The sequence below is a fragment of the Sorex araneus genome, chromosome X, assembly GCF_027595985.1.
Source record: "Sorex araneus isolate mSorAra2 chromosome X, mSorAra2.pri, whole genome shotgun sequence".
Classification (NCBI taxonomy): Eukaryota; Metazoa; Chordata; class Mammalia; order Eulipotyphla; family Soricidae; genus Sorex; species Sorex araneus.
The window spans coordinates 220,627,491-220,640,532 of record NC_073313.1 but is presented as its reverse complement, the minus strand read 5'-3'; the positions used below and the strand labels follow the sequence as shown (position 1 = coordinate 220,640,532).

General features: G+C 35.6%; 1 protein-coding gene across 1 annotated transcript in view; it reads left to right on the top strand.

The window, feature by feature from the left end:
- The window catches only part of CALCRL (calcitonin receptor like receptor), a 97,783-nt gene that overhangs the window by 53,294 nt on the left and 31,447 nt on the right, over positions 1–13,042 (top strand). Inside the window, exons 3-8 of the mRNA XM_004601213.2 lie at positions 6,287–6,377; positions 6,553–6,643; positions 7,724–7,809; positions 10,645–10,780; positions 12,302–12,412; positions 12,512–12,624. Coding sequence (XP_004601270.1) covers positions 7,756–7,809; positions 10,645–10,780; positions 12,302–12,412; positions 12,512–12,624 — 414 coding nt within the window. The 5' untranslated portion in view covers positions 6,287–6,377; positions 6,553–6,643; positions 7,724–7,755. The remainder of the gene's footprint in view (positions 1–6,286; positions 6,378–6,552; positions 6,644–7,723; positions 7,810–10,644; positions 10,781–12,301; positions 12,413–12,511; positions 12,625–13,042) is intronic.

Here is a 13,042-nt window from a genome sequence, read left to right as displayed (position 1 = left end):
GCAGAGACAGGAGTAAGCCCTGAGTATCGCTGAGTGTAGCCCCAAAACAAAAGAACAAAAAATAATCTAAGTCTCTGTTTGTAAAATTGATCCCATTTCCTGTGACATTCTCTTGGAGGGCTATATCTATTTCCTGGAAATTTCTTCCTGGTTTTGTTGTCCCTAAACTGGGAAATCCAGCCACAGGCTTCAGCTATTTGTTGTCATACCTCTTCTGGGTCCTCTTTTCTGTTTCCATCTCTCCAACAGAATCTTCAACCACCTGCTTCCACTTTAAAATGTTCAAGTGATTAGTTTGGGCCTACCTAAGTAATTTAGCATATTATAGTATAATCTTTCTATTCTGAGGTCCATATCTTTGAAATCACAACTTATAGTAATTTGGTCATAAGAACTTGGTGATTCATTATTCATCCTATGACAGTATCCATCCACAGGTACTACTGGTTTTTAACAATTTTGTATATTTTAGAATCACATAAATGTTTCAAAGCCTTCTTATGTGGGTCCGAGTCAAGATGAACTCACTCAGATTTTTTTTTTAATTTGCATCCAACAATGATTTTATTGTTGTTGTTTTAAGGTTCTCAGAAAATTGTAATAATCTCTACAGGGATTTAAGTACCCTCCCAAATCCCACGTTTGTTCAACTTGATTACATTTATTTAGTAAAATTACACTGAAAGCACACTTTCTGCAAACCCTCTTTATGCCCCCATTTTGCAACAGTTTGCACTCACAGAGATGGATATAATTCAGGTCATTTTCTTACTATTCTGATCATCCAGTAGCACTGATAAACAGAAATAATTACAATACTACATGGTATTTTTAAAATAGATTTTCGAATAATTTGCTCTGGGAGTTCTGAAACACTAATTGTACTGGGAAAATGGAAGAATATATTTCTTGATTTATACTTGATGGTTTTAAAATAGCCTTGCCAGTAGAGACAGAGAGATATTTATCTCCAATTTTCAGCATGACTTAGTGAGGGTATTTGTATTGTACTTCCCCAAAAGTAACAGGCCAAGAATTCCCACAGTGACTCCTACAAATGTAAATTATTCTCCAAGTTTCCTTTCTAAATTTTTAAAAGAATTTTGGAACACTCCCAGCAGTGCTTGTAGCTTACTCCTTACAGGACTTGGGCGATCTTTGATGATACTGGGGCTCAAACCCAAGTTGGCTGTGTGAATAACAAGTATCTTACCTACTATTCTTTCTCTCTATTCTATCTCCCAGTTTCTGATTTAGAGCATCTGTTGTAGAACCTAGATGTCCAAACATGTTCAACAATTTTCTGATGGTAATTCTGATACATTTTGAGGTACAGTGGTTTATGTTGCATTAGTGATTTGGTACCTGTCCACTCAGTAACTTTAAAAAGTAGGGGGCTGGAGTGATAGTACAGTGGGTAGGGTGTTTGCCTTCCCGAGAACCATCAGGAGCAATTCCTGGGTGCAGAGCCAGGAGTAAACCCTGAGCATTGCCGGGTGTGACCCAAAACACCAAAATAATAATAATAATAATAATAATAATAATAATAATAACAATAATAATGATAATAGTAATAATAATGCAAATCCTAGATGATATTATAGTTTGAGATACTTGAAGCAATAACAGATCTTTAATGAAGAGAAGTCTCCTTATATTTTAACTTTCTTAATTTCTTCCTTCCTTTTGTCATTGATGTGGGGTCCCTACATGTTAGCTACTGAACCAACACATGTCTCACTGCAGTGTTCTAGAAATCTTGTACTTAGGTTGTGGCCCCAGGAAGTCCAAAGAGTACAGCCACAGGAATTACACCAGGGCCAGCTACTTGGTGCTAGAGGTTGAATGTGCAGCTTCTTCAGCCTCTGGTTTGCAAGGCAGCTACTCTACCATGAGCTATCCCTGAACCCTGTGTTTTAAGGTTCTGACCTCTTTGTGGACTGAAAGCCTTGGGGAAATCTCAGATCAAGGTGAGGATGGAAAATTACAACTTCACTCAAGAATTTTTTTTTCTTAAAGATTCTGTTGAAACAGTAAAGGCAGATTCTGTCAAAAGTTGTGTCATGATAAGGTAACCAGCCCCCTTATACATTGTCATTCCTCAGTAGCTCGATCTATTTTATGTAGTGTAGAATGAGAGAATTTGCCACACAAATGAAGACTATTGAGATTGGAGCAGGATGCTTATTCCTTGTCCAATTCAAGCCAAATGTAGCCTGTAGAATATGCCATAAGGGAAGTCATGTACTAAAGAGGAAATAGCCTGACTTTGCTTACACAAAGGTTCAGGATACTTAATGGCAAATTAGATATCTGTGGGAAATGCTTCTGTTAGCCAACTTTATAGTGCCTGGATAAATAAATGAAGAAAATAATATGGGTTAGGACCTTTAAAATCCAAGATCCTTTGGAAGTGGAGTAGAAGATGAAAGTTGTTTACTTTCCCCCCTTACTCTTGCAAAAACACATTTTTCTTATTAGGATAGGTGAATCAAGCAAAATTAAGAGTAATATAGAAAATAAAATGAATGGAAAGTGTGCTTCAAAATAATTTAAAAAATTGGGCAAATAAATACAAGGTTTGCAAAACATTTATATGCATTTACAAAACTTGATTTATGCTCTAATTAGTCTTGAGTGTGTCATATTACTGTATAGTTTGTTTCTGAGCCACAACAGCAATACTCTGGTATTATTTGTGGCTTTGTGCTTGGGTGGGAGAGGAGTCACACCTGGTGTTGCTCAAGGGCTCTTGGGGTACCAGGCATGGACCTGCGTCTCCTGCATGCAAAACATGTGCTTCAACCAGTGAGTTTCTCTCTTGCTCTAATCCAGAATTTTTATATAGCATAGAATATGCTTTCTCACTGACCTACACCAAAAGTTGTATCTCTTTAAATTTATGAATTTAAAATGCAAAAAAAGAAAAATTATCTTGTGATTCAAATCTATGGTGAGTTTAAGGAATGAAACCAAAATAATGGAATATAAATTCATAGATCTCAAGAAAGCTATATTTAGATTAATTGCGGTCTTAGCACTTTTTATACTTTTTTCAGATTCTTTCTGTGATTCAACAAATATTTTTACATTGTCAGAGGGTTTTTTTTGGTTGTTTTTTGCTTTTTGGGTCACACCCAGTGATGCACTCAGGAATTACTCCTGGTGGTGCTCAGGGGACCATAGGAGATGCTGGGAATCGAACCCAGGTTGGCTGCATGCAAGGCAAATGCCCTCCCCATTGTACTATTGCTCCAGCCCCACATTGTCAGAGTTTCTGGCAAAGAAGCTTCAAACCTATTTTGAAATAAGGTACTGTTTTATTCTGTTAGTACACTAAAGAAAATTGTTTAATTTCTAATAGAACCAATTTAGTTTGTATAATTTTGAGAAGTAAAAATAAAGTAGTTAAAGGATCCATGAGTTAGAAAAAGAAAATTATCCTATTATGCACTACAGGGATTAATTACAGGGCTAGAGCGATAGCACAGTGGTAGGGCATTCACCTTTCACACGGCCGACCTGTGTTCAATTCCTTCGCTCCTCTCAGAGAGCCCGGCAAGCTACCAAGAGTATTGTGCCCGCATGGAAGAGCCTGGCTAGCTACCCATGGTGTATTGGATATGCCAAAAACAGTAACAATAAGTCTAACAATGAGAGACGTTACTGGTGCCCGCTCGAACTAATGGATGATCAATGAGATGACAGTGACAGTGACAGGGATTGCAAATTTACTAAGTCTAAATTAGAGCTTTTTCTGTTTTGAACAATCCATTTCCTAACGAACAAGCTTGAATATTCTTGGAGGAATCCACTGGCAAATCTGAGTTACTTAACTCACTGTCTTTTGAAAATTGAATAGGAATATCTTTCATAATTATAGATTTGGTCGGTTAATATAAAATACATTTTAGCAAAGATAAATATGTGGGACTTGAAGATGCATAGCAGCATAGCAACAGAAGCAAACGGCAACACAGTGGGAGAACTGGTTCACCAAACTGAGTTTTGGTGGGCATTGTGAACATTGAGGGAAGGAGGTGGGCATGTGGGTGATGGTGTGGTTTTTGAGAAATTGTATATGGGGAACCATCACTAATAGTATTAGTTAAATTAAATCATTTTTCTCAATCAATTAGAAATAAGTTTTTCAAAAGAAAAAACAAATCTTGAAAAGAATAGACATTTTTATAAAAATGTAGAAACTATAAAAGAAGAAACATGGCAAAACAGGAGGCAGAAAGAGAGTACTAGCAGGTTGATTGCTGGCCTTGTTGGATCCCAGAGCACAGAGCCAAGATTAAGTTTTGAGCACCTCTGTGTTTGGTATATAGCTAAGCTAAATCTATGAGAGATTGAGAGAAACATATATTAGAAATGGCATGATGCAAAGAACCAATAAAAACGTCTAGAAAAAATTCACCTACTTCCGAGGGCTATCTTGCTGATACATATAACATTAAGAGAACTGATATAAACTTACTCTCAGATGGATCCAAAGAGCAATATTTATATGATCAGTCTTGTTCTCTCCATTATTTTCCTAAAATACCCTCAGAGAAAAGGGTCATCCTTGAGGACAGCTGAATGTGACCTACCAAAAAAATGCACATCTTTTGCTAAGTCCTGGATAAATTCGGTGACAAAACAACTATCTCCTTTATTATGGGTGCAGTTATTACCCAGTGAAAAATTGTAGCTCATTTTTCCAATGCCGTAGGGAATGGTGAAATAGGAAAACAATAAACATGTTATTATTTGCATTGTTAGTGTTCATTTTTGGCAGGCGGTTGGGGGTCATAACCAGAGGTGATCAAGGCTTATTCTTGGTTCTGTGCTCAAAGGTCAATCCTGGCGGGGCTCAAGAGAACATATGGGGTGCCGGAAATTGTACCCCGATTGGCTGTGCACAAGGCAAATGATCTACTCCCTGTACTCTTGCTCCTTCTGAATCGTTAGTGATCGTATTATCTAGTGAGCATACTTTTTGAAATCTACTAAATTATAAAATTTATTTGATAAGAAATAAAATAATCTCTAGAATAGAATTGGGTGAAAAGTTTTAAAACTAGATTTGGTAAAACTCTAGTTTGAAAAGAGTTTCCCCTTAGAATGTTAAGCCTATATTTATTAAATGCAGTTTTGGGCCTAAGTGATAATACAACAGAAAGACATTTGCCTTGCACATGACACACCTGGGTTTCATCCCTGGTGTTCCATATTGTCCCCAGAGTGACCCAAGAGTGATTCCTAAGCATAGAACCAGGAGTAAGCCCCAAGCACACAGCAGAGTGTGGCCCCAAAACCTGAAAATAACTACATTTTTTTAAAAGGTATTTTAATCAGGACTCATAAAAATCATCATATATTTGTAAAATTGTGTCTGATTTCCAAATAGATTCACATTTACATACATTTTATTTTATACTGGTATAAATATGTACTGATATAAATGTACATCAGTTTATTTAATTCAGAAGAATGAGAACCATCAAAGTTTTAAATATGAGTTAATGTTTTACATTTGGCTTAACCTTTCTGGCTTGCAAAGTGAATGTATAAATAAATTACTGTCAAAAGACCACGGAATTTTAAAACTGAACCATTTTTCAGAACTTTATTTTGTAAGAATGTAAACCAACTGGTATAAGATTTTTTCCAATTGCTTTTAGTTCAAATTTGAACACTATAAACTTCTAATAAAAAAGTTTTTAATAGAATTAGCATTTTTGAATAAGATTCTAAAATAGCTTAATGTTTAATTGGTATATTCACTCATATATTTAGCAATTGTAAATTAATTACCAGTAATAAGGGATACAAAGATCAATCAGATATGGTTTAAGCTTTGAGAAACTGTTCAAGTTAGGCAAATAGGAATGTAAAACTAAACGATAACACATTTCAAGTTTAATTTTCTCTAATTTACTCTATTTAAGTAAATTAGAGAAAGTTAAACTAGAGTTTAATTTAAAGTACTTTCCTGTTTTCTATTTCTTTTTCATTTACTCAAGTACAATAGTATGTTTTGCTCAGGTTCCAGATAACTTGTAAAAATGAAAATTGATATATACAATTTTTGCATAAATTTATGCAAAGTTTTCTGGTATGATAAAAATAACACTTGTATGTTATGTCATAAGCAATAGAATTGTTAAAAACTAAAAATACTTAGTAAAGATATAATTTTAATAGCAGTATTTCGGAGGAAAGTTTTCTGAATATGTCCTGATAATGACACTGACTTAAAAAAGCATTTTAAATTATATAACAATCAATGTTTTAGGTCATGACCCCTGGTTTTAAGAAATTCTTCAAGACAATGTCAGTATGATACAAGAGAAAATGTGATTTGGCATCTGGAGACAACTGTGTATGTAAGTATTGGAAAATTAGATTTTCTTGTGATTAAATGTAATAAAACTAAAATATTAACTTGTTAATTACTACATTGAATAAACACTGACTCATTACTTTCTTCTGTTACAACACATTTTTATATGTCTAGAATTAATATAATATTTACTGATTTTGGTTTTATTTTTCTTTCAGATCAACTAATAATAAAAAATCCTGTAAAGCTGATAGAAGTCAAAACATTACACAGACAATTACTACCCTTACAAAGCAAAGCTGCTTCTAGGTGAGTTTAGGCAAGCAATGGCATAGCTTCTATGTTCTAATTAATAACATGTTTTCATTTCATTGAATAATGTAAACAATAAGCAGAATGCATGGACAAAATTTTATAGTTAGGGTGTGGAGGGTTAACCATATCCAGCATTGCCCAAGAACCAGTGTGAACTTCTGCTCAAGAGTGACTTCTGGCGGCGCTTGGATGACTAAATGTACTGCCAGGGATTGAACCAGGTTCAGATGCATCACAAATCAGGCATATTACTCCCTGTATTATTTCTCCAGCCCAAAGATTTTATTTCAATCTAATATTTTTCCTATGATAACAATCATTCCAAGTTTCCTAGTAAACTGAAATCAAAATTCATAGTTCACTGGAAAAAATATACCCATTGAATTTTTAACTCCTTTGAGGGATATTTTTTGCACTTACAATTAACTGTACTTTATCATAGCCATAATAATTTATATTATATGTGTATAGTAAGATTTGTTTGCTCATGAATGTTATAAAATGTGTTACTTATTGTACACTAGCAATAATGATCTATTAGTGCTAAAAAGAAAGTGGGTGATATTTGAGGCAGTTAGCTCAGTATCTACAGAAATATTTCAAGAGATACTTTTATTTAATATTGTCTATCTCCTGTACTATTACTCCAATGACAATGATTGACAATGAAGTCTCTAATTTCTTGATTAAAAATAACAGTTGAATTCTGCAGAGAATAACTTTTTTACTAAATTATAAGATCATTTTAAGTAACAGTCTATTCAACAGTGATTCTCAAGAAATTGATCAGGAACAATTTTCCTCTCAAATATTGGAGTTTGCAAATTTAAAATAAAGTCAATATTAATAACAGTAAAGAAACATTTTATAATGAAATATACTACCAAAATATTTGATTCTATCTTCTTGGGAAAATCTTAATTTTGATATATAATTTTATTCTTTAATGTCTTGACATTTGTTACACATAAAACTATTAATCAGATCCTTAAAGAAAAATATGCCGTGCAGTTTTAAGAAGGTTTTAAAATAGCTTATTAAAAATTATCTTTATTTTATAATTTTCTATTGCAGTTGGTTTTATATAATATCTCATTTTGGCATTAATGATGGAGAAAAAGTATGTCCTGTGTTTTCTGTTTCTCTGGCCCTTTTTTATGGTAAGTATAAATTCTTCTAATATGCTTTTTATTCTTACTTCTGTTTTATATTTTAACATACCTATTAGTGATAGTGGTTAATAATAGCAAATCCAACTATGTAATGTTTACATTCACGATCACTAAATCCCGTTAATCACGGATTTCTCGGGTGGACTCAGTAACCTCTCATTTCGTCCTTTCCCTGAGATCTTAGAAGTCTATCTGGACTTGGCCCTCCCAAGGATGTCGCACTGGGGGCTCTTTCAGGGTCAGGGGAATGAGATCCAGCTTGTTACTGGATTTAGCATATGAATACACCATGGGGAGCTTGCAAGGCTGTCCCATGTGGGCAGGAAACTTTCAGAAGTTTGCTTGCTAGTTTCTCCCCAGAGGGAGAAGTAGGTTATAATATATCGCTTCTGGGAGCTTGCTTTTAAGTCTCTCTCTGGATGTTGGCGGTTGATGGGATTACACACACCTGGGTTCCTCTGCCGGTTCCTTCATGCATGAGGCCTGTCCGAACGTGTGGAGAGGGGCCTCGAGCATGGCTGTAGCTAGGTTCTGGTGGTCTTCGGCTGCTGGGAGCTCTTCTCTGGGAGACCTAAAAGCAAGCTCTCAGAAGAGAGTGATGCAGAGTCTCTTGCCCGCACGCCTGGCTGTCTTCCCCAGGGCCCCTAGGAGGGGATGGGCTCTAGCTTCCCTCCTTACCCCAATGTTTACATTAATTACAATTTAATGGCCAGCCAAGTCAATATGGTTATTTTCTGTGTCTTTTTTAACTTTAATCTAATAACCGATACTCTAGAATGATGCAGTAGAGACTAGGAGGATAATCAGTGGAGGAACATCAATAGACATAATGTGCACAGCAGTGGAAATAATGATCAGAATTGGGAGATATAAAGAATATGATCCTTGATTCTGTGTTGGCTCTATTTAAAAGACAGTTTTAGCTTCTTATTTTTCTCTCATTCTGCCAACGGATTGACATACCTAAAAAATGCGTATGTTTACTTGGACACATCTTTACATTTGGGCCCTGGGGATTTGAGACTGGATGTAGAAGGCAGACTAAGGATGACTGCATAGTAATTTTTATATTGGAGGTGCTATGTGTCATACATTTACTTTTACTCAAATATTTTATTCAAATTTTCTCTGCGTTACAACAATAAGTGCACTATCACTGTATGAATGAAAACTGAAAGAATACTATTGTCTAAAAATGTGTCAAAAATTTCTCTGTATTATTTCTAAGAAAAGGCCACAAAGCTAAGAAAGTCTAGAAAAATATAGAAAAGTTAAGTAAGAACAAAGGCAAGGCTACATTTTTGTTAGTTGTGTTTGAAAACATTTTTAGGTCTCCAAGTCCTGAATCTGCACTTCTTAGATGTTATCTTTAGTAAACAGATTTTAGTCTCTTCAGTTTTCTTTTTGCACCCTCCACTGAGTTCTCTACAAGTATTGATTCCCTACAAGTAATCCCATAGTAAATCACCTCTCTGACTATAATACTTTAGGGAGTTTTAACAGTTTCGGTTAAATTTATTTCAAACATTATGTGAGTCTGGGACTGGAAGGATAGCACAGTGGGTAGGGGTTTGCCTTGCACACGGCCAACCCGGGTTTGCTTTCTCTGTCCTTGTCAGAGAGCCTGGCAAGCTACCGAGAGTATCCTGCCCTCACAGAAGAGCCTGGCAAGCTACCCGTGTGGTATTCAATATGCCAAAAACAGTAACAGCAAGTCTCACGATGAGATGTTACTGATGCCCGCTCTAGCAAATCAGTGAACAATGGGATGGCAGTGCAGTGCAGTGCAATGTGAGTCTGATCTCTCAAGTTGCACTGTAGCACTGGCATAGCACTCTCGTCCTGTTGTCCATCAATTTGCTTGAGTGGCAGGTAGGGCATTTGCCTTGCTCGAGGCTGACCTGGGTTAGATCTCTTAAGTATCGTCAAACATTTGAATTTAAACACATTTGTGAACTTTGAGAAAATATAAAATTTTTATCTATTTATTTTGTACCACAATTACTGCACAGATTTTTGTTTGGAAGTCATAATGTTACAATCTAAGGAAATGGTAATCTTTAGACTCTAGTATATTCAACGTCTTGCTAGAGAAGAGAAAATCAAGAATAATGAGACAAAATGAGAGTAGAGAGATAGCTGCTTCTGAGAATAGCAAGTAAAAATTATGTAAAAAATAAAGAAATAATGTTCGAGACTTCATATTGCAAAATGTAAATAAAAGTGAAATTTAAAATATTGCCACTAAATTGGGAAAATATATTTATTTATAATTTATACATACATATTATATACATATATGTACACTTTGTGAAAACTATGCTAATGTGAATGCAGTAGTAATTCTATTTACCAACATCATAAGTGAACTTGTGGATAATCTATCAAAATAAAATGACAAAATGACAATAATTTCAAATTAGTCAGCTACTTCCATTTGCTCTTGATACTATTATTTTCTATTTTTACAACAGAAATATATCTTCAAGGGGTGAGTTATATTGTGTAATTTGACAGGGTAGCTAGCAAAATTAAAGAAGGGCTTTGAATACATCCCTGTTTGCATTTTAGATCTCACATCCAGGTTCCCACAGGCTTCCAAAATCTGCTATTGGCAACATTCTGTTGCTCTCTCATAAATGGACATGTGTGGATATTTATACCGTGGAAATTGGCAAACGTTAGCTATCAAGGATTTCCTCTCAAAGCCAGATGACTATGTAGCACGTCACTACACTTATTGTTTACTGCTTTCCACTGTGACAGATTGCCTTCAGTAGGCAATTTTTACCATCCTAAAGTTTTCTCTTTTTAATCCCTTAGAATCTTGTCAAAGCAGAATCGGAAGAAGTGAGCTCTGGTGTCTTAATTCCATTGGGTGTTACCAGGAATAAAATCATGACTGCTCAATATGAGTGCTATCAAAAAATTATGCAATACCCTATTCAACAAACAGAAGGTAAACCGAACTATTTTATTTTGAATGCATTTGGTATCTTTTCCAAAGAAAACCACCCAGTCATTACCATTATCAGTCTGTAGGTTCATTATTTAAAATGGGACTCATTGCTAGTTTTTCTGGTATACATCTATTTTAATAACCATTGATGTAGAACATCTTAATGTATACTCTACCATTTTTTTCTGATTTTATTTAAACTCTGTGATACACGGAGTCGTTTTCTACAGTTTTTTGATACAGTTGTTTGGGGCATTCAGTGTTCCAGCACCAATCCCACCACCCGTGTGGCATTCCTTCCACCATTTCCTCCAGTTTCCCACCCACGCTGCAAGCCTCCTCCCTTAGCAGGGACAAAATAATTTATTTTCTATCACAACAAAGTAGTAAGTGAAGTTATCAACAAATATTTCAGTAAAAGAGTTTGTAAAAATTGGGGCCAGAATGACAGTAGAACATCTAGGGTGCTTGCCTTGGCATGGCCAACCTGGGTTCAATCTCTGGCATCCCATCTGGTCCCCGAGGCACTGCCAGGAGTAAGTCCTGAGCCTCACCAGGTGCAATAGTCACCCCAAAACAAAAACAACTTGAGAAGTTTGTTATATCTCACAATGATGTTGTTAAAGTATTTGAGGATTTACTCAGCTTCTTTTTTGCTAGTTGCACCGTCTGTATAGATTTTGCTGGTGAGCTTAATGGGCTTCTGTGCTACTTTCCTATCTAATATGCTGTGCTCCTACTGGGCTGTTAGAGAGGTGGAATTTGGAGCTGTTGCAGGAGTTCCCACCTCCTGAGGGAGCTTCCAATTTTTCGTCTAAGGGACCAGTGTTTCCATCAATTTCACTGGCTTAGTTTTGCATCTCTTCTGAGATTAGTTTTGAGGCTGTGAAGCTGGGTCATTGTTTATTTGGCTGTGGTTGTGGCTGCTAGGCTAACGCTTCCAGCAGTAGTGGGGAATGGGAGGTAGGGAGGACCACCTGCCCTCACTTCATGAAGGCCCTAGAGTTTTCAATTTAAGAACTGGTGTATCTGGAAGTTTCTTCGAGTGGCACCTCTTCAGAGATTAGTTCCGTAGCAGAGAAGCTGGGCTATTTACATGGCTGTGAGGTGTGGGTGTGACTGCTGGGGCTTCAACAGGGCGTGGACTTGACCTGCCCTCTTTCCATGGGAGCCCCTGAGTTCTCAGCCCCAAGACTGGTGTACCTGTGAGTTTCATGGCCTGGGCTTGGCATGCCCCATTGGATTAATTGTGAAGTTATGAAGTTACTGCTCCATTTACATGGCGCAGGCTGTAGAATGATCTTTATCTCTATCCCGTTTTTTAAAATAAAAAGGTATACACAACTGGGCTATTTTATGTCTGATAGAATTTCCATGTAATTGCTAGAGATTTTATACAATGTCTTCACTTTCAGCAAACAGAATTTACTCACTATTGATTTGATCCCACAACTAAGACTTTATTTCTTTACATGTGACAATATGATACTGGTTTTTCCTGATGATTTCTCTCCCTTTAAGGTATTTACTGCAACAGAACCTGGGACGGATGGTTATGTTGGAATGATGTTGCTGCTGGAACTGAATCAATGCAGCACTGCCCTGATTACTTTCAGGACTTTGATCCTTCAGGTACAAGCAGAAATTTACATACCGATATCTTTGATATTAATTTAATAAATGCTGGATAGACTAAACCACTAACTTCTTTTCTTTTTTTCCTTTTCTAAGAAAAAGTTACAAAAATCTGTGACCAAGATGGAAACTGGTTTAGACACCCAGAAAGCAACAAAACGTGGACAAATTATACCCAGTGCAATGTCAATACATATGAGAAAGTGAAGGTATGTTTAACTATAGATTAAAATTTAATTTTCATTAACAAGTAAACTATGCAATCTTCTTTGAAAATTTCCTAGAGTTCTATTTCATTGTAAAGTGTTTTCATAACATACTTTGAGCAGAACAATGAAGAAAAATGTATTTTTAGATTTATTAATTCAGTCATTAAATCAAAAGAAACTATTATGTACTAGTATATTTATAAGCCAGTATTTTCATATTGGAGTTAAGTTTACCAAGGAAAGCATACTTTATAAGTGCAAGAATATAAAAAAAAATTCTTAATCAAATCTATCTAGAGTTATCTTCAGTGCACAATGAACATGGTAAGTGTTTAATACCTAGGTTAAACTATTCTGAACAACTTATCACTTACACTCACATTAACATTTTTAACAACACAGTTTTTCACAGCAAAAT